The sequence below is a fragment of the Phoca vitulina genome, unplaced genomic scaffold, assembly GCF_004348235.1.
Source record: "Phoca vitulina isolate PV1807 unplaced genomic scaffold, GSC_HSeal_1.0 scaffold65, whole genome shotgun sequence".
Classification (NCBI taxonomy): domain Eukaryota; kingdom Metazoa; phylum Chordata; class Mammalia; order Carnivora; family Phocidae; genus Phoca; species Phoca vitulina.
This window is the reverse complement of record NW_022589768.1, coordinates 6,397,285-6,417,980: the sequence shown is the minus strand read 5'-3', so window position 1 is coordinate 6,417,980 and position 20,696 is coordinate 6,397,285. Positions and strand designations below refer to the sequence as shown.

General features: G+C 50.7%; 1 protein-coding gene across 2 annotated transcripts in view; it reads left to right on the top strand.

The window, feature by feature from the left end:
• The window catches only part of ABHD2 (abhydrolase domain containing 2, acylglycerol lipase), a 97,159-nt gene extending 77,171 nt beyond the window's left edge, over positions 1 to 19,988 (top strand). For both annotated transcript variants that reach the window (XM_032391837.1, XM_032391838.1), the window contains 5 exons: positions 6,288 to 6,380; positions 9,079 to 9,189; positions 10,563 to 10,632; positions 12,127 to 12,211; positions 13,777 to 19,988. In XM_032391837.1, coding sequence (XP_032247728.1) covers positions 6,288 to 6,380; positions 9,079 to 9,189; positions 10,563 to 10,632; positions 12,127 to 12,211; positions 13,777 to 13,973 — 556 coding nt within the window. In that variant the 3' untranslated portion in view covers positions 13,974 to 19,988. The remainder of the gene's footprint in view (positions 1 to 6,287; positions 6,381 to 9,078; positions 9,190 to 10,562; positions 10,633 to 12,126; positions 12,212 to 13,776) is intronic.
• Positions 19,989 to 20,696: the final 708 nt, after the last annotated feature.

Here is a 20,696-nt window from a genome sequence, read left to right as displayed (position 1 = left end):
CCGAGATCTTCAGACTCCTGATTACCTACTGTCACATCCACCTCGTCCACTGAGGAGAGAAAGCGGCAGCTCTGTCCCCCGACACACTGGAAGGGGTGGGCCCTGGGTATGTGGGCGCTGCCCAGGGCTCAGGTGCCCTCAACAGCGTAACCAGACCTACTCACCGAAGGACAGTGCCTTACTTTAAACCAGTGTCACCTTTTTTTCCTGCCAAGGCTTGAGGGCGATGAGCCTTTTCAGCACTGGGACGTGGCAGCCATGCTTCGTTTACGCCGAGGCGGAGCGGGGAGGGCTCGCCTGCCTCAGCAGGGGCCGCACGGGAGTCCATGCCGCTGGTAAATCTCGCCTAGTTGAGTCCCGGGAACCGCTTGTCAGTGACCCGTCCCCACCCGCTGGCTTCTCACCCCAGAGCCGACCCGAGGCCCAGAAGCCAGCGCCCGCTTGCCGTAGTTAGCAAAGCCTCGCTGCCGCTAGAGAAGCCCATGTTTGTGATGTGCTGAGCCACCGAAAGGGGGGTACAGGTCCCCCAGACTTAGCCGCCTTCCCTCAGCACAAACCGCTGCCCGCTAGTCCTGGAAATGTGTGTGGTCAGACTCAGCCTAACTCCGGGTGAATTCATCATTTGAAACTTTGTTATGAAGACTTTTGATTATAAATTCGTCCAGTGAGTGGTGACCAGACAGGAGTGTGAGAGGGAAAAGAAGTGGTACCAGAAGATGACCTGCAGATAAATCATCCCGTGACTCATTTGGTTCATTCAGCTAGACACCCTTCTGGGTAATGGGGACACAGCCGCGAACAAGACAGAAAAATTCCCTGCCCTCATGGGGCTTAAAGAAAAGGGAAGGAAAGCGTTTTTTGGACCGGTTTCAGGTAAAATCCATTCTTCATTCCTAAGGAAGCCCTCAACAATCTTGCATTGCAGAATCTGCCGGCTATGGGAGATAGTCTGCGTCTGAGGACCTCACAGCACTTCCCGACTATAGAATGATGTTTGCAAAGCAGCAAACCAAGTACATGTCACTAATAGATTACACACTAGGTGGGGCGCCTGTGGGGCTCAGTCTGGTGAGATTTGACTCCCGATTTCAGCTCCGGTCCTGATCTCAGGGTCATGGGGTCGAGCCCCACATCTGGCTTCACACTCAGTGTGGAGTCTGTTTGGGATTCTCCCTCTTCCTCTCCCTCTGCCACTCCCCTTCGCTCTCTAATAAATAAATAAGTAAAATAAAATATTACACACTAGGCATATGGTGCTGAGAAAGTCCTCAGTCCAGTGGGGAGGGATTTGGGAAGGAGGTGAGGGTAGAGAGATCAGTGGGGTAGGACCCAGGCGGGGGGGGGAGAGGGGGGCCCTTCGAGGGCAATAGAGAAGTTACCAGATCTCCCTACAGCTCGTCCTCCTCCTGGCTGAGTGGGTGTCTGAGCACCGCTGGGTCTTAGCATGGTGTTTTTAAGCAGGCTTTCCTGCTGCAGAGAAGGACAGGCCCCACGTTTCTGGCCAAATGGTGTGTATATTCTTTCTTTTGCTCTGAATGGGCGACTCCAGACTGTGGGTGCATTTATGACAGGAGCAAGGGGCAAGGGCTGCTATTCATACAGTCCTTCTATCCAGTTACCCCTTCCATCAAACCTGTGTTTACAGTGGAAGAGCTGTATGACAGTTTTAGCAATCAGTAATTTTGTATCAGAGCCAAGCGAAGGGGGAGAATCCACTGAGTTTAGACAAAACTCTGTGGGCAGAACTCCAACCTGGGACACAGCTTGGCTTTTCCACCAGTGGGCTGTGAAGCTGACCAAATGGCTTGCCCATGGCATCTTGGGGATTTTTGCTTATTGTTTTTATTGCTAATTTTTTTCTATCAGAAAAACGAGGGTGTGTGACAGACCCTTTCACTTAGTAATCACATTCCTATAAAAGTACATCCTAAGGGAAAATATCCTGATCAGGCAGAGAGCAGGTTAGTGGGTGGCCATCCCTACCTTTGTCTGAGCTCCAAGCCCCGTCCTGCCCCAAAGCTAGGCTGCAATGAAGGATTCTGGACCCAGTCCCAGTACAGAGATGGTTTTCTTTTGCCTGCACTCTCAAGCTGACCTCTCTGCCCCGGAGCCCCCTTGCCTGGGTCTCTCGGGTCCAGAGGCTCCACTCTCCTTCCTCCCAAAAGCCACACTGTTCAAGGCTGGTCTTGGTTTTGCCTCCACTACGGTATGACTCTCTTGTAGGGCCAAGCTAGAGATAACCAGCACAGGTCCAGCATGAGAGATAATCGTAAATTATGATCCACAAAGTACAGTGGCAAACAAGGAAGATTTTATATTTTAAAAATCAAGAAAATATGTAACATGACTGAATGTATATATTAAAAGTAGTGAGGGGGGCGCCTGGGTGGCTCAGTCAGTTAAGCTTCCGACTCTTGATCTCAGCTCAGGTCTTGATCTCAGGGTCGTGAGTTCAAACCCTGCATTGGGTTCCATGCTGGGCATGAAGCCTACTTAAAAATAATGATAATAAAATAGTAAGATGGGGGGAAATGTAGTGAGGAAGGCAACCATGTAAAAGTATGATAGTAGGGTGGAGGAAATGGGAAGTCCTACTTTAATGGATATAGACCTTCAGATTTGCAAGATGGAAAAGTTCTGGAGATCTATTACACAACGATGTGAATATACTTAACACTACTGAACTGCATACTTAAAAATGGTTAAGAAGGTTAAAGACTTATGTGTTTTTTACCACCATGATTAAAAACTAAAAAGAAAAAAAGATTGTAGATGGGCAAAGCCTGGAAGAGAAACTACCCTCCGCAAATAAAAACAGCTTTCTTACATTGGTGTGGTAACATTCTGGGAAAATACTTAATGTACCGTGATTTTGCAGTTTTGTTAGCATATTACTTTCAAGGTGTGTTTTCATATTGCCTACATCCACACCCTGTAAATTCATCACCTGCTCTAATTTGCAGCACGCCTGCCTTCTTGTTCCTTTCTGGACTGTTAGAGTCACGGACACCTAGTCTCACAGAACCTCTCTCCCACTGTCACCCTCCATGTCTTCTCGAAGACTCCAGAAAAGCGGTTTGGCCATTCTCACAGCCTCTCAGCACTCTGAGATCCTACCTGAGTCAGATTTGAATTCTTTCCCCAGCTCATTCTCTTCTGACTTCAGTTCATTTTAGTCAATGCTTGGTCCACTCATTGTGCAAAATATGAGTTGGGAAGTTGAGCTTTCTCTGAGCAGCCCCCCAGCGGCATGAAGCGGTTGGCTCAGCTCTTCCTTGTCCTAGTGGATTGCCCTGGACGTGACTATAGATGCCCGTTTCATTTGGACCCTCTTCTAAATGATTTAAAAATCCATCTCCTGGGGCGCCTGGGTGGCTCAGGCGGTTGAGGGTCCAACTCTTGGTTTCAGCTCAGGTCATGATCTCAGGGTCATGAGATTGAGCCCTGCATGGGGCTCCATGCTCAGTGGGGAGCCTGCTTGGGATTCTTGCTCTGTTCCCTTTACACCTCATGCACATCCCCTTTCCCAGAACCTGAATTTTTTTTTTTTAGATTTTATTTATTTATTTGACAGAGAGAAAGCGCACAAGCAGGGGAAGCGGCAGGCGGAGGGAAAGGGAGAGGGAGAAGCAGGCTCCCCGCTGAGCAGGGAACCTGATGTGGGACTTGATCCCAGGACCCTGAGATCGTGACCTGAGCCAAAGGCAGACGCTTAACAATCTGAGCCGCCCAGGCGCCCCGAAACTGAATTATTTTAAAGCAAATCCCAGGCATCATATCATTTCATCTGAAAATACGTCATTAGTTTGCACTAAAAGACTCTAAGGACTTTTTCTTAAATATAACCACAATACCATTATCATACTGAGAAATGAATGATTCCCTAATATCCCATTTCTACTCAGGGTTCAGATTTCCTTGATTGTTTCACAGAAGTTTTTTAATGGTTGGCTTATTCGAATCAGGATCCACGTAATGCCTATACGTTGCATTTGTTGATCTGTCTCAGAAGTTTCTTTGAGTCTCTAGATGCCCCTCCGTGATCTCCTTCCATATGTTGTTATTGGTCTTGAAGAAATCAGGCCTTTTAAAAAATATATGGAATGAATGTATTTATAACACATTACTCTTGATTAGGTTTTATTAAGCCAATATAAAATTAAGTTTCAGTTCCGTAATTTTATACCCAAAGGTGGTGAAAGCCCCTACGTATGCTGAGTGGTAAAGCAGAGATGCTAGGAATCCGTGTCCGCCAGCACTGAGCGAGATAATGGTTGCAGCACCCTCATCCCGGTCCTCCTTGAGCCCTGGGCCCCCGGGGGTCCCCAGAGCCTTTCAGGGAGTGGCCCCTGTGGTGGTCGTCAATCTCGAGATCCTCTGCAGTGCTGGGGCTGCTTTCATGTCTTACGTGTATGACCAGCCCCCCACCCCACCCCCCTGCTTCCTTCCCTCTGCATCCCATCCATACGCAGGACATACTAACCAAAGTTAGGAAGTCAGCAAAGGCAGAAACAGCCCAGGGCCAAAGAAAGCTGGGACAATGAGACTGTCAGCTCTCTGAGGAAGGGGAGCCTGGGTCCAAGGTCAGAGGACGGGGTGCTGGCAGAGGAAGCAGGTTTTGGTTCGTGGATCGGGTGACTTCCCTCCTCCCTCCTTGCTCAGACAGACCATGAGGCAAGGGTCCAGATCCCTGCCTTAGTCAGGGTCCTGCTCCCAGTGATCTGGCCCATCCTTTCTGTTTCTGCAATGTTTGGGGAGCCCCTTGTGCATTTATAGAATGGCCTTTTGACCTTTGAAGGCAGTCTTAGTCTTCCCTCTGAGCCTTAGCCCATGGTTTAGGAGCATGTCACAGACCATGAAAGCCACAAACCCTTTCACCTTTAACCTCCCATTACCTCTTATTTTTTAACCACAATATTACAGGAAATGTTTGCCATTCCAAAACTGAAATGTGGCAGCCTTGGGGAAATGACTTTATAAACTCCCTGGATTTTTTGAAAATACCTGTGAACCACCCACTCCCCTCTTTGGCCATCTGGGATATGAAACCAATGGATGATGTGTGGGAATGGTGACACCCAGATTCATTCCCAGGGCTGGAGCAGGCCTCGAGACTCAGACATCTGCAAAGTGGGGGTTAGCATGGACTCCGTGGCAGCTGTGGGTTCACATGCAGGGAGAGAACACTGAGTGGGAAGGGCTGATCCAGGGTTGGGGGAGCGGAGGGGGGCAGGTAGCACATTGCCATTTATTTGTCACCTGCCACGTGGCCAAGGAAATCTGCCATGCCGGCACATAGAGAAAGTTGCACCTTACTGCCCTGGTGTGACCCGCAGCCGGTCCCTTGACCTCTCTGAGTCCATGGTGGTCTCCTAATCTGGAGTGGGGAGAATATTACCTGCCTAGTGCCGCTGTTGGGGTGTCAGGCGATGACCCTCATGTCAGGTAGGCCGAGTCATGCCGACTGCACACACTAGCTCTAGGGGCAAAAAGACTTCAGAACCAGCCCCGGCAGCCATGCCCAGAAGGAGTGGATCACCGCTCTACTTCTTCCGTTTCCTTGCCCCTTGAATGTTCTAAGGCTAATCAAAAGAGAGCTCAAATGGGGAGCGTGGGTGGCTCAGTCAGTTTAGCGACTGCCTTTGGCTCAGGTCATGATCCCAGGGTTCTGGGATCGAGTCCCGCCCGCATCGGGCTCCCTGCTCAGCAGGGGAGTCTGCTTCTCCCCCTCCCCCTGCTCATGCTCTCTTTCACTTACTCTCTCTCTTTCAAATAAATAAGTAAAAATCTTAAAAAAAAAAAAAACAGAGCTCATATGGTATGATTTCCCTTTGCTTCTCAAACAGCAACAAAAGAAGTTCTTTTAGGTTTTTCCCTGCACTGTGCCTCTCCACACCCACCCTCCCCTTACACACTCCCATTATTAAGCCAGAAAAACCTTCCTGCAGAGTAGGAAGCCGAATAGAAATGTTCAAACACGAGTACTGGCAGGTTCTGTGACAAAGAGAAGGCCACCGTGCTGGACGAGGGTGTCGGGACTGTCACCCCCCAAAGCCTGTGCCGCTAGAGAACTTTCTCGCTGGGGCCTCACGTTCAGCAAGGCTGTTTTGGTGTCTCCATCTGTCTCTACGGAGAGTCTGAGTCCACGCGCAGAAACCCGTGTTTTGGGGTCGGGAGCCAGCGCCGCTTTCTCCGGGGTAGAAGTGCTTCGAGCACCTTGTCCAGGGTGGGGGCGCCCGCGCGTCCCTCCAGGCGTGGTCTCTCACTCTGGTCTGCTGTTCTTTCAGGGCCCAGGAGACCTTCATGCAGTGGGATCAGTGCCGACGCTTCTATAACTTCCTCATGGCTGACAACATGAAGAAGATCATCCTCTCACACAGGTACCAAGCCTCCCACGTTCCCCCAGGAGACGGTTCCTTTCTGAGCTTATTTTCGAGTCACTAAAAGCCAGAACTCTGGTTTCTCCAGAAAAATGTAATGAAGGCAGGGGTGCTTCCGCTTCTCTGCCGGCTGCTTTGTGACTTGCTTAGAAACAAACTTGTCCCGAGCTGCCAAATCCACCAGATTGCATCCTGCCTTCATGATTCCCGATACATCCAACACGAGAAACCCTTCTACACCATTCTTTCCCCAGTTGGAGCAATCCTGAGGGTGGCTTGTCATGGTTTAGGAACCTTTCTCCTTGGGCTACTCTTGTGCTGAAGGATCAAGCATCGTCATCCTCTGTGGGCTCGTGGGGCTCTGACCAGCAGCTGCAGGACGGGAGTCTAGCTGTTGGGCACCACATAGTGTCCACGCTGCCCTGTTCACACCTCTGCATGTTCCCCATGCTCGTCTTGCCTCAGTCCTGCTCAGAATCCTTCCATGGGGTAGCCTCTGACCACCGCTTAGAGAAGTCAATAAATATTAGCGATGGTTTTATTGTTATGATTGTTATTATGGATACCGTCCCTCCCGCTTCCCCCGCACCTGCCTTCCCTCTAGCTGGACTGGGCCACACGGAGGCTCACACGCCCTCTGGCCCCTCCCACACCGCTGGGGCCTTGCCCAGAATGCCCCTCCCATCACGTCTGCCCACACTCTAAGGTCCGTCTCAGGTCTCCTCCGTGAAGCCAACTCCTCCACCCCCAAGTTGTGTTTCTGTCGCTTCCCCGGTGTGAATCCTGCGTCTTGAACTAAACTGTAAAGCACTGGGGAGGGTCTGGGCTGGTTTTGATTTCCCCAGAGCCTGGCACATCATGGGCGCTCAAACAATACAATTTTAGGTGGGGGGTTGATGTCATCCTGGGAAAGGCAATCTGGCTGAATGATCACCTGCTTATTTATTTCAGTGGTTCAAAGAAAATAGGGTACCGCCCATCCCAGCCAAGTACCCCGGACTGGGCTTCCTGTGGGCGGGGCTCACGGGGAGTCTGGGCAAGGCTGATGCTCGCAGACTCCTCAGGCTGCCAAGCTGCTGGGTCCTTGTGACGGGTGGGTGGAGGACAGGAGACTTCTGTCCCCTGGGCTCACTGGATGTAAACGGTCTTCTCTCAGCTCGTGGTGTTTGGGCCCTGAGTCAGGCGTGGCTCAGCTGAGGTTCAGATGGGACTGGAGGTTTGCTGAGGTTCCAGAAGGGACCAAGCCAAGCCTCTGACACCAAGTGCCTCTGTCAGCCTCTCCACACCTCTGGAATGGGAAGCAGTTTCCTCCCAGAGAACGTTTGTTTTGCTACAGGGCCCAGTCTTGCCACTAATTAATTAGTCCAGAAGGTCCAACATGTAATTCTTAACAAATTGAGAGAGTCCTCTGAATGTGTTCTAGGTGTATCTACATTTTTTAAATTTACTACAGACAGCGAAATATTTAGAAATTTTAGGGCCACTTTAAGCCGTGAATTCTAAACTCTGGCTATATAATCTTCCCAATAATCTTTGGGGGGCAAATGCTAAGGACATGTGTTCCTCTTTGAGAGAGGTTGTGAGTAGATACCAGAACGTTTAGTTTCCATGACGACCTTTCTCACCATTGGGCCAGGCCGCAAACTCAGTCCTACATCAGCTGTGTGCCTGAGACCTCACAGGGAATGAAAAGTCTAAATGTGCACATTTTGATCCCTACCCTTATTATCATCCTCTCAAGATGGATCTTTTTCTTAAGAGAAATGATGACTCTTCTGAGTATACGTAAGCTTTTGAGCTGACATGTTGGAGAGCCATTGACTTGCCCCAACACTAGATGGGTTTACCGCTTTCTTGTTAAGTGACAAAAACACCTCCTCAAGAGAAAGGGAGGGGCAGTGTCAGCTCCAGTGTGAAGACAGGCCCCCACAACCGTAGATGAAGGCCCCCTCACAGTTTGGCTGACCACCTCCCACTCACCACAGAGCCCACCCTAAGACCTCCCCTGCAGCGAAGGATTTGTAATACAGTTGACCCTTGAACAATGCGGGTTTGAACTGTGTGGGTCCGCCTGTACGTGGCTTTTTCTCAGGCCAGTGCCATAAATGTATTTTCTCTTCCTTATGATTGTCTCAATAACGTTTTCTCTAGCTTTCTTTATTGTAGGAATACAGTATATCATATGTGTAATATACAAAATATGTGTTAATCGACTATGTTATGGGCTAGGCTTTAGGTCAACAGTAGGATATTAGTAGTTAGGTTTGGGGGGAGTCAGAAGCTCTATATGGATTTTTGACTGTGACTACCCCTATATTGTTCAAGGGTCAACTGTATTCACCTAGGCTCAAACCCAGTCTCTGCCTAGCTGCCCCTGAAAAGGAAAAGAAGATCTTGACAATCATCTTTTTGCAGTTATTCAAAAGTCAACATTACCAGCTTATCCTCTGGGACATGCTGAAGGCTGAAGGCATCTATGTCTACCTTGCCCCCATATGCCTTCCCAAAGACTCTCTCCTGGCTTGCCTCTGGGCCAGGAAGCAGGCTCTGCTGTCGGTGTTTATCATCCGTTCTTTAAAATATTTTTCAGCTTTACTGAGGTATAATTGACAAAATTGTCAGCTGTTTCAAGTGTACGACATGATGATTTGGTTTATCGTCTGCTTTTTATTCTGTCTACTGTTGTGTCTCATTCTAGGCAAGCTCTTTTTGGAGACCATGTTAAGAAACCCCAGAGCCTGGAGGACACAGACTTGAGCCGCCTCTACACTGCCACATCCCTGATGCAGATCGATGACAACGTGATGAGGTATGCGCGTGCTCGGGGACGGGGTGCGGGCGGGAGGCTTCAGGCCAGCACTGCCCAGCACGAGGGCTTTCTTCGCCCACTTTAGTGTTAAAGGGGTTTTTTTTGTTTTTTGTTTCTAAAGATTTATTTATTGAGAGAGAGAGAGCACACGGGGGAGGAGCAGGGGGAGAGAGAAACTCACGCAGACTCCTTGCCGAGCGTGGAGCCCAGCGTGGGGCTTGATCCCACGAACCACGAGATCATGAGCCAAAACCAAGAGTCAGTCGCTTACCCGACTGTGCCACCCGGGGGCCCCAGGGCTTTTTTTTATTCTTTGAATAAATGTCTGGTGTTTAAAAACTGAAGATCGCACAGAAAAATCCAGATTTCTAGTTGCTCTTAGAAAACAAGGGGAGGATCTCACCGCTCATTCTGCACTCCTGTGTGGCATAACTGAGCTGGAACTGGGGAGCTGGGGTGCGTACACCCTGCTGTTCATAGTCCTTACCCTACCTGTTGTGCTCTGACCCTGGGGCAGGGATCAGTTGCCACATAATTTGCATTGGCAGGAAAAGGAAATATTTCTTGTACCTGTCCATGTCTCTATCAAAAGTAAAACAAAACAAAACAAACAAAAGTAGACCAAGAGGGCTGTCTTTTGCAAGAAAACAGAGCCTCTTTCTTTGGGGGCAAGAAGTTTCTCCTCTGAGTGTCCTATGCAAACCCCGCCCACTTTGTTCCTTTACCCTTCACCTGTCCGCCCCCTTCAGGCACCTGAGGCTGAGACCCTGACAACGTCCTCTTCCCTGGTACATGTAATTTCTGATTGAGCTTATTGAGCTTAGCCTTAGCTGGAAAAAGCAACTGTTGATCTCTGACCTCATTGTCAGAAGAGAACAAAACCACCAGTCAGAAACCAGAGGCCCTAAGGTGTGTCAGAAAGAGGTTTCCAGAGATCCTCCGGCCTGAGGCTGAGTCGGCCGGCTGGTGTCAGAGCTCCAGGCTGAACAGAGCACCGGGCAGAGCCGAGCTGCTGGACTTCGGGCGGGAACAGGGAGGGTTCTGTTAAGTCCCTCTGACTGCTGCTCCATGAGTTCGCAGAATTGGCAACTTCGAATCTCTGTCTCGCATCCATTACCTGAGACACGTTTCTTTCCAGTTCACAGGGGTCGGGGTTCCTCTGCCAGGAAGAATTCTGTTGAAGAGAAAGTTCTCGTAAATGCCTTTGAATGTCAGTTTCCTAGTGTCCACAGTCCTCTGGTTTTATCCTGACTCGAAGGGTGTTAACATCTGCTCGTAAATACTGTGGATGGCACTTCCTGAGTCATGACTGTGGGCCAGGCACTCAGGCTTTGTCCTTCTCCTTTGCGTGTGTGTGTGTGTGTGTGTCGCAGGAAGTTCCACGGCTATAACTCCCTGAAGGAATATTACGAGGAGGAAAGCTGCATGCGGTACCTGCACAGGGTGAGTGGTGACCCGAGCTCGGAGCGAGCAGCCTCTCCCAGTCAGTGGCCCTTCCTCCAGCGAGCACACGTGCACCAAGCACGCTCCCCAACACCCTTGGTGGAAGAATCGGGCTCGGACCCCTGCAGCTGTTGGCTTGGGTTTTGTTTCTGAACCAAACCCTGTCCCTCTGTGACCTCCGTATATTAATCCCAGAGCTGCCCCTCGGTGCAGAGCGGGACCAGTCTGCTCCTATGGCTGTGAAAAAGCCCTGGAAACTGCCGCAACACCCATCTGTCCCTCAGTCTCCCTTTAGCAGTGAAATCTAGCCCCGTTCCTGCCATGGCTCCTCATAGATCTGTGTAGATTTCCTGCAATCTTGGACCCTTGTTTTGGCCCCTGTGCATTTTGTTAGTGTGGTGGCTAGGACTAAACTCAAGGTTCCTGCCATGATCTGGTGAGCGCAGAGGAAAACAGATGTATTTCTGTATCCAAATGAGGAGGAACAGGTCTGTTGACAAGGTAGACGGGCTTATATGAATGCAGTTTTCAGCAGCTGCAATCAACTCAGAGTGGATTCCGTGAAGTCTGTGGCCAACCATAAACTCCCTATGTTTTTCACCTGCACCACCACCAAACCGGTCTTTCATCATTCTTTGTACAGGTGCTCCTTTTACTCAAACACAGGACTTCCCATTTATCCCCGTCAGTGTCCACCTGCTGGTTTGGCCCACCGCTCACCCAGTGGAAGCAGGTGATTGTGAATTGCAGTCCTGCCATCTGCCATATTGGCCACCCCCTCCCCCCACGCTCAGTTAGCATCATCCCCCAGGCTTTGGGCATCTTCCTTTAAGCCACTACAGGCGTTGAGCTGCCTAGAGCCGGTGTTAGAGGCCTCCAGCTCGGCACAACCAGCCTCTGTACTCCCGGGCCTCGCTGTTCAGGAGCGTCTGAGTGCCCCCCGTCAGCCTGTCTGCACTAAAAGGAAAAAGCCTGTCTTACTAAAATGGATGTTGACTGCCTCCCAATATCCACCAGCCTCCTCCTGTTTCTCACCTTCAGATTCCTCTAGAAAGTCTCCCCTGTCTGGAGAGGAGCATATTCCCATTTTTCCTCCCCCACAGTATAAACGGAATGAATAGGTACATAACTCTTCGTAAGGTCATTTTTCTGAAAGGTAGGCTAACCTGAGATACTGTGGAGGATCATCAGAAATATTTTGCCAGGGAGCCCCACTGAGCCCTGCCCTCACTCCCTCAGAGCACGTGGGTCACCTAGAACACCGGGAGCTTTGCTCCTGTGCCCCCCTGCCAGGCAGCCACGAGAGCACATGGTTAGGATTCATGCCGCTGCCCGGGAAGACGGGGCACCCTCAATCCACCCGTGCAGCAAACTGAGTAGCGACCCTCTTCCCTTTGCTTCAAAGACGTGGCCGGTAGTGAATTTGAGCCTTGAATCAATGGCGTCTAAAACAGGGGATCGATCGTTTATTTCTGCCTTATTTTCTTATTGCAGATCTATGTGCCTCTCATGCTGGTTAACGCAGCTGATGACCCCCTGGTGCACGAAAGCCTCCTCACCATTCCAAAATCTCTTTCAGGTAAGCGTTCCTTCCTGCTGCTCCCTCGGCCGCTCAGCACATTGCCCTGGTAAATTCTGTCACCTTCACCCTGCTGTCACCTCCTGAAGGCCAGCTTCTGTGGGGAAGGACATCCCGTGGCAGAGTTCTCATTCAGCCTGGCCTCATAGTCCTGGGGCTGTGATGGGGCCTGGGCAGAGCCTTCTCCTGTCCTATCCTGGTGCCAGAGACGACCCTCATTTATATCCACAGCCAAGAGGGGTTTGGGGGAGTCCCCTGGTGTTCTCTGAAATTATCGTGTCAGGCTTAGGGTTCCATTAAGTCTGAGAGTTGGACTTAGATATTTCGGCTTAAAACCTGACACGAAAAGCAAAACAGAAAAGCCAGTTCTACTACCTCTTCTGACAGACAGCCTCTCCATCTGCTTTGAGGATTAAAAATATAAGCAACTGAGAAAGCAAAGAACGTTGCTCATGGGAACGTCGCTGCGCTTCAGGCCGGCCGGCCGGGTCTCGCTGCACGCTGGAGGGGAGCTGAGGGAGGAACGAGAGGGGGGCAGCCGAGGGAAACACTTGGGAATTCCTGCAAGGACACCTTGCGCTGCGATTCAGATCCCCGCCCTCTGTAGCCCTGTGTGGTTAGGTCTCCCTTGTAAATATCCTGTGTATTCACCAGAGCAGGGGGCACTCCTGGTTCTCCCCAACCCCAAGCTGGAGGAGTACATAATACGGCGGGCGGAGCTCGGGGCCCTGCTCCGAGGGGGTGTTGTGTGTGATGCACGTGTGTTGGGTCCTGAGAGCCGGCTCTCGTCAACCCGCTTGCAAACCGTAGGCTCCCTGCGCAAAAGCGACCCGCTCAGCCGCGCTTGGCCGTGAGAGAGAGCAGCCGCGCGGTTTCCTGCCGATGTCCAAAGCAACACCCATAGCTCTCATGCTGTCACACAGAATTTATGAAATAATAACTGAGAGGGAAGAATAAGGGGGAGCAGACAAGAAAAGGGCCCCGCAGAGCCAGAACCGTGCGTGCCGGGAGGGGCCTCCACTGAATTGACCTTGTTCTCTAGTAAATAAGAGCATAAATGCCAGGAATCCCTACTCAAAGCCTGGCCCCCACCCGTGGCACCTAGCATGGGCATCATCTGGGAGCTTGTTAGAAATGCAAAATCCCAGCTCCTCCTCCGGGCCTATTAAAGCAGAATCTGCATTTTAAGGTGCTATCCCAGTGATTTGGAGGCACGGTGAAATTTGGGGAACATCTGGCTATATCACTGAAATCACCTGGTCAGCTTTAGCAATACCAGTGCTCTCTCTCTATAATCTATGTCCAAGTTTGAGAACCACTAAGATTTCGAAGTGTTTCTGAAGCTGGTGCCCATTCTGCGCCAGAGCCAAGCTGCTGCTCCGGTCCTTGCTAGATCCCACCGCCCTGCCCAGCCCACCTAATCTCCCTGCCGCTCTAGTGAACGAAGCTGAGTGGGTAGGAGTCAGATGCCCTCTGGCTGACCTGCACCTGTGGGGAAAGCCTGGGCCACCCCGGCCCTGGAGCTAACCAGTCACTGACTCACTCCGCTGCCTTCCCCCCCGCAGAGAAACGGGAGAACGTCATGTTTGTGCTGCCTCTGCACGGGGGCCACCTGGGCTTCTTTGAGGGTTCCGTGCTGTTCCCCGAGCCCCTGACGTGGATGGATAAGCTGGTGGTGGAGTACGCCAACGCCATTTGCCAGTGGGAACGTAACAAGTCCCAGTGCTCTGACACGGAGCAGGTGGAGGCCGAGCTGGAGTGAGGCCTCCCGGACTCTGGCGCGGTCCAGCCGCCTCCCCTGGAACCCGCGTCCCTCACCGGCTGTTTCAGGTCCCCCATCTCCCTCGGTGACCTGGATCTGACCTCACGCCATCAGCGGGGGTGACCCACCAGGCACACCTGTGCCGGAGTAGGCCTCCGTCCCTGGGAGCTCCAGGCTATTTTTTGTGCTTCGTTACTGGTTTTCTCCATTGCATTGTTATCCATGGTGACAAGCGACAGGGTTCTCACCCTCCTGTCCACTTTCAGCATTTGATTGCTTTTAAGCCAATTACATCTAGTTTCCCTATTACAAATGTGTCTGAACAGCAGTTTTGCTTTGCCAATCAAAAAGGCTTGTCCCCAAGAGCAGTGAAGGATGTATATGCTATTTTGTGGTGGTCGTATGTGTCCTTACGGAGACCCTGGTGAGCCCTCGCCCATCTAGGCCGATGCCGAAGAGGCCGGTCAGCTTGGGAGCGAAGCACCTGGGCCTCCCACGCTGCCGTGTGGCTCCTCACGTGGCCAAGAAAGTTCCGTGGAGTCACGAGCCAGGTTCCTCCCTTACAGTCTCCTAAGACAGTCTCCCCACACCTTTGCCAATGATGAGAGTTACCTGGGGCACTTGTTAAAAATTCAGCCTCCCAGGTCCCTCCCCTGGGAGAGGCCCATACAGTGGGTCTGGGAAGGGGTCTGGAGATTTTAATTTTTGACAAGTGCCCCCGGTGATCCTCATCACAGGGCAAATTTGGGAAACACTGTTCTACTGCAGGGCCTTTCAATGAGAAACATCTCGGTAGCTCATTTTATGGAAATGTATGGGTAGACGCGTCCCTTAGCTCCCAGGGGTCTCCAAAGCAGCAGCCCCTGTCATGTCCAGCTGCCTTGTCGTGGCCACAGTGTGATGTCTCGGGAGAGGGCCTGGTGGGGAGGGAAGAGTTTGGGCGACGCCGGACTCTGCCTTTCCCTGGCTGTATGACCCTGGACAAGTCCCTCTGAACTTCCGTTTCTTCACCGATAAAACGGGGGACTTGGACCAGGCGGATGGCCGAGACCGCTGCCAGTTCGAATGATCCATGACAAACTCAGCTTGCTGAGGTTTGAGAGAACATCCCTCCAGGAAAGCCTGGGAGTTACTCTCCTCGTCTACACCTGTGGATGTCATCGTTTGCCTTTTTTTTTTTTTCCTGTCCCTCATTTTCATAGAAAGAGGTGTTTTGGGTTTTTGGGTTTTTTTAGACATTCAATGGTAATTTTACTTTTTTAACCCAAGTCTTTCTAGCTCTGGCTTTTGATAACCAAACAATTCGAAAGCTGGATCTGAGTTTGGAGAAAGATCTTTTCAACCGAAAAGGGTGTTATTTGGAAACCAGATTTTTAATTTAATGGCCTATATTTATATTCTGTTAGATAGAGCTTTCCAAAGTATGTCTTTTCAAATGAAAATGTTATTCGAGGTTTCAAGTACTCCTTTCCTCCAGTCCTGTGGTACTTGAATATCTAAAAACCCTGCACTTTGAAAAATCAGCAGTTGCTATCTGGAACTAAATGGAACTATGAGTGAAATTGCCTGGATACGCTTTTTTCTTTCTTTCTTTTTTTTTTTTTAATGTCCTTGCTTCATCTCCTTTGCTCCAGGACAGATAGGATTATAAATAGTGGGTCTGTGTGGATGTTTCAGGGGTAAAGGGAGCCACCTGAGGGCCTGGATGCGCCCCTCACGGCCGCAGGTGGATGTGGTTTGGGTGTCGGTCCAAGTGACTATGACGGTCTGCAACCTGACGTTGTTTTCTGACAATCACCAGATCATCCTGATCGATACCATCGAGAGCAGCCAGCGTCTCAAAAGATTGAGACTTCCGTGGTCCCCACCATTTCTTTGTTGTAATCGCTCACACACACCAAATTCGTCATTGTGACTCCTTCCCCGCACCCCCCCCACAACCGTGATTTTTCTGGTGCATTTCCTTTCCATGTTCTTTCAGCACAAATTGGCACTTTATCATCTACCCCCTCGATTTGGAAGCTGGTCCCCTCCCCTCCATTGCTTTTCCCCCCTCCAGCTGTAATCTAGAAGATTCATAGTCCTGTTTCCTACAGACCCTTTGTGAAAGTACGTAAACAAAGCGGTAACTGAATGGGGCCAAAGCACCATCCCAGGAAGCAAGAGGGGCCTTTGCCTTTGCCTTAGGTCACATCTCGTGATCTGTTTTGACAGCGTAGTGGCCAGGTACCAGCTCCATTCAGGAAGAGAAAAGACAGTCCTGTTGTCGCACCCCGGGGGTTTGGCGGGGGACCAGAAGTCCCTGGGGCCCGGTGGAGGAGAGGCTGGGCCTGGGGCCTAGCCTTTGTCACCACACGACCGGAATTTACCCCACAGGACTGTGGGGGCCGCTTCCCAGCTGAAATCTTTCTAGTGTGTGACTCTGAATGGCACTCACATTCCATTTTGGCTCACATGAAATTAACTGAAGTCCTTTGTTCGGGCGTCAGGCTCTCAGGCATGGAAATGAGAATGTGACCGTGGCGGTCTTACAGGAAAATTCTTGTTTGTCCCTGAATGAAAGCACAGAGGCATTGAATTTACAGAGATGCAAACCTGCCTAATAAACAAGGGAGCGGCACTTTATATGTAGGTCAGCTTTTTCCTTCCTCCAGCTTTCTTTGCTTTTCTTCCTGAAGTCATTCATTCCTGATGATAATGGGAGCGCTCTTGCTATGAAGGTCCTCTTTGGCCTAACACAGGGCCGAATTTTCAAAGAGTGTTCGAATATTTTAAAAATCAGAATAAAGATAGAAGTTGCGTAGACCTAGACAATCCTATCGCAGGGGTTAACACATTAAAAACCAAGGAGGAAAAGCACCCACATTTCTTCTGGCCGTGCTCCCTGCCTCTCAAACAATTTGAAGACCACTAATGAGTAACGGATCCCGGCCAAATGAAGGTTATCTAGAAAATGATGTCACGTCCCCTTGATACATTTTGTTAGGAGGAAGTTTAATAGACTTCAGGAAAAGCCCTTCTCTTCCCTGCTGTGATTCCAGAGCAGAATGAAAGCAGGAAGTTGTTTGTTGTCACTAGATTCTTTTAACCTCTCTGCAGCATTATGCACTTGCAGGGGCCCCTGTGACATACCCTAAGAGGGGAAATATGCCTTGAAAGAGGAGCCTTCCTTTCTTGACCCGGTATTAGGGAGCCAGGGTCCAAGAGACCTGGGTTCTCATCCCAACTGTCTCTAATTCACGTTGGATTGAGGGCAATCACTTCACCTCGCTGAGCCCCAGTGCCCTCACCTTAGACCAGCTTGAAGACCAATCATCTATTTACACATCATTTGCCTGAGCGTTCCCACCTGCCTTCCATGGCCCTTGCAAGTGGTGGTGGCCCTGTCAAGGCTCCAGCCTCATCTTGGGGGGGTGGGGGACTTGGAGAGAGGGAGCTTCTGCATTAAGCCTTTGCCGGTGAAGACCCTTGATATGACCCTTGATATGACCAAAGCCCTGTGTCTTTGAGTGGCTTCTCTTTAGAATCTCCGTTGCCATCTCAATATCCTTGCTGTCCCGAGGGTGGTCTTGTGACTGGGACAGGTGCTGACCATCCGAATAAGGCGAACGTCCCCAACCTTCCGTGGGACTCAGGCAGAGCGTTGAGATTCACAGTCCTGTTTCCCAGGGCAGAAATCCTTCCCGCTCAGGCTTTCATTCTGAAATCACAATCTTCCTTAAAGCTGAGCCTTCTGGATAGCTGAGCTCCGAAGCCTGACGTCTGAATGAGGGCTCTCTTTGTAACTGTGTGACTTGAGATCGCCTTTGCCAGCTCCAGAGAAACAATGCGTGGGTTCTTGTTTGTGTTTGCCAGGCAAGCAGATGTCTGAGATGTGGGGGGCTTTTCTTTTCCTGGGCCATCGATTCTTAGAGGCCAAGTAAAGATCCCTGGAACGTCACATGGAGCCCAAAGAACTCAGGGCTTTGTCCTCCAGGCATTTCTCACCGCAGCACGACCCCCCCACCCAGCATCATCTGGCATAGGATGCCCAGCATCATCTGCGCATTGTTCTCTGTGCCCGGAAAGCCTCACCTTGCCCCTAGAGGATCCCCTGGTATTCCAACGATACCGCGGCCCTGGAATTCAAATTCTCGTGCTGTGGTAGTTTGAAGCGAAGCCACAGCAAAGCCAGAGAATCTCTTCATGTGGCCTGTGTGCTCCTCGTTAGGCCAGGCACCCCCCACCCCCCGACAGTACGCATGATTCAGAACTGGCCAAATGTCTTGTCGTGTCTCCCCCCCCCGCCCCGCCAACGCCTCTCTTCCTTCTGGGCCTCGCTCTGTTGTTCAAAGCCACTTTGGATTACTTGGAGGCTTCAAAAAGCCATGAAATGTGGCCTGTCTGTGGCATTTAGAGGCCGAGCCATGGAGGAAAAGGTTTTTCCCTCCGTTATCTAAGCAGAAGGAAGGACCCCCTTCTTCATAAGCTAGGATCGCTTTTGCCAAATTGCACTCGAAGCTAAGGGCAGGGGAGCGGGCCCCTGCTAGCAGTAGAACTGGGAGGCTATCCGGAACAACCACGTTCCCCCTTGCCTGCCTCTCCGCTGCTGCCCCCCGGACGCCGCAGCCCAGCATCCTCCCCAAGTGGCCTGGGAAGCAGGCTGCAGAGTCCGGCTCGCCAGCCATTCTCAGCCTGCCAGACAGTAGACAGATGCCCCTTCTCGAAGAGCCAGCCTCCCCCCACCCTCCTGAACTGATTTTCCTGGCATGTATGTGGGCAAAGCGTTCATGTATCTCTAATGAACAGGCTGGAGTCCGTTTCGAACCAGGGGGTAAGTCTTCTACCTTGACTCCGGTCAGTTAGTAATGAAATCTAGAACCTACCTTCTCCCCATTCTGGTCCCCACTAGCCAAGAAATCTATTGCCATAAACTGGGCACAGTCCACTTCTAGCACCTGCAGAGAGACCCTTCATCTCAAAGGCCTGCTCCTTCCCGACCACCCACGCTGAGGAGTCCCCCGTCACTGAGAATAATTGCTGACCCCCTCGGTCCCAGCACCGGCCGCTTCTCCCCCAGACCGGTCCCGGGGACCTGGTCCATCCTGGAGGTAGGACTTAGGTTTTGTCTGGCTTTTGTTTTGGCCTCTTCCGTTTTCCTAAAGCACAAGTCCACGTAGAGTCCTGTCACCTCTCCACACCAGTTCCAGAGATGATGTGGGTCTCTCCCACTGCCTCAGGAAGACCTTCACTCTACCTGAGCTCTGACTTCTGCTGTTGCACCTGCCTTAGCAACACCGGGGGGTGGGGGGCCGGTTCCATCTCTCCGTTCCCTGGTTGGACTCGCTCAACCACGTTCTTCGGTTGGCAGCTCTGCCTCCAGATTGATTTTTGAGAACCATCACTCTCACATTCCTCATTTTTGTTTGGTTTGGTTTGATTTTCTGAAACATCCGATGCTGCCCTGAAAATCATGTGTTTTTGAGTTTGTGTTCTGAAAGCCCCCGTGCTGCCGGATTTTGCGGGGGGTACGGGATCCTCCAGCACAGGGGCGTATAAGATTTGCAACTAGCAATGCAATTTTTTCTAAATATGAGGATATTTACCTTTATTAAGAAATGATACTAAACAACGGTGTCCTTGATCATTTTATGTTCTCATATTACTTTTGGCTCTGTTTTGATTCTGTGTGGTGGTAAACGAAGATCATTACAAACAAAAACTGTAATTTTGTTATCTTTGATTCAATGGAATTTCTTTACTTAAATAAAAGGCTAAAAATGTGGCGTGGCTGTGTGTCCTTTGTACAGCGGGAGTTTCTGTCTAAAAGGATTCTTCCTGTGCCGTCACCGAACGTGAGCTTGAAGGAAGCGGGCAAAACCACCAAGTTCTTATCACAAGTGATTTCATCCCAGCCTTACAAGCAATTACCAAAGAAATGACCAGCCCGCAGGTGTCTACACACACCCAACCTCTCCTGGCCAGAGAGCCAGGGCGTGAGACACCACCAGTAGAATCACCTGCTCTCCAAAGTGAACCTTGTAGATGAAATGCAAGGGGAGATGGAAATGGTAGTTGCCGTGCATGAAAGAATGTTCTTTGAAAAGACTGAGTGAACATCACCTAAATTAAGATTATATTGGGTTGCGGGCACCTGGGTGGCTTAGTCGGTGAAGCGTCTGCCTTCGGCTCAGGTCATGATCTCAGGGTCCTGGGATCGAGCCCCGTGTTGGGCTCCCTGCTCAGCGGGGAGCCTGCTTCTCCCTCTCCCTCTGTCCCTCCTCCCCCCCACTCGTGCTCACTCTCGCGCACGTTCTCTCTCTCTCTCAGATACATAATAAAAATATATTGGGTTGGAATAATATATATATTGGGTTGATGGTGGTGGTTTTTTCTCCTTCGTATCTGTCTGAATCCAACCTAAGGGTCTTCCAGGGCCAGTGACTGGCCCCACCAGGAGAGTTATACTAGTCCATGCTCTCCCACCCAAGAGCTTTGCACATAGTTTTCTTCCCTCCTCGGCTATGCAAAACCTCTGACAAGTTGAGGGGGGGGCGGTTAGGGTGTTGGTTTTGGAGGATGTGCATTAACATGACCTAAGAATGCCCACTATCCAATTTCACAGTGCATCCCATTCTAGTAAGCAAGCGTCCCCTACTTCCTTTCCCCCGCAAAACAACCAGATTCTTTTGATCCAAGAAAACCAACTTGTAAAGAATACTACCTATGAAAAGTACCATATGG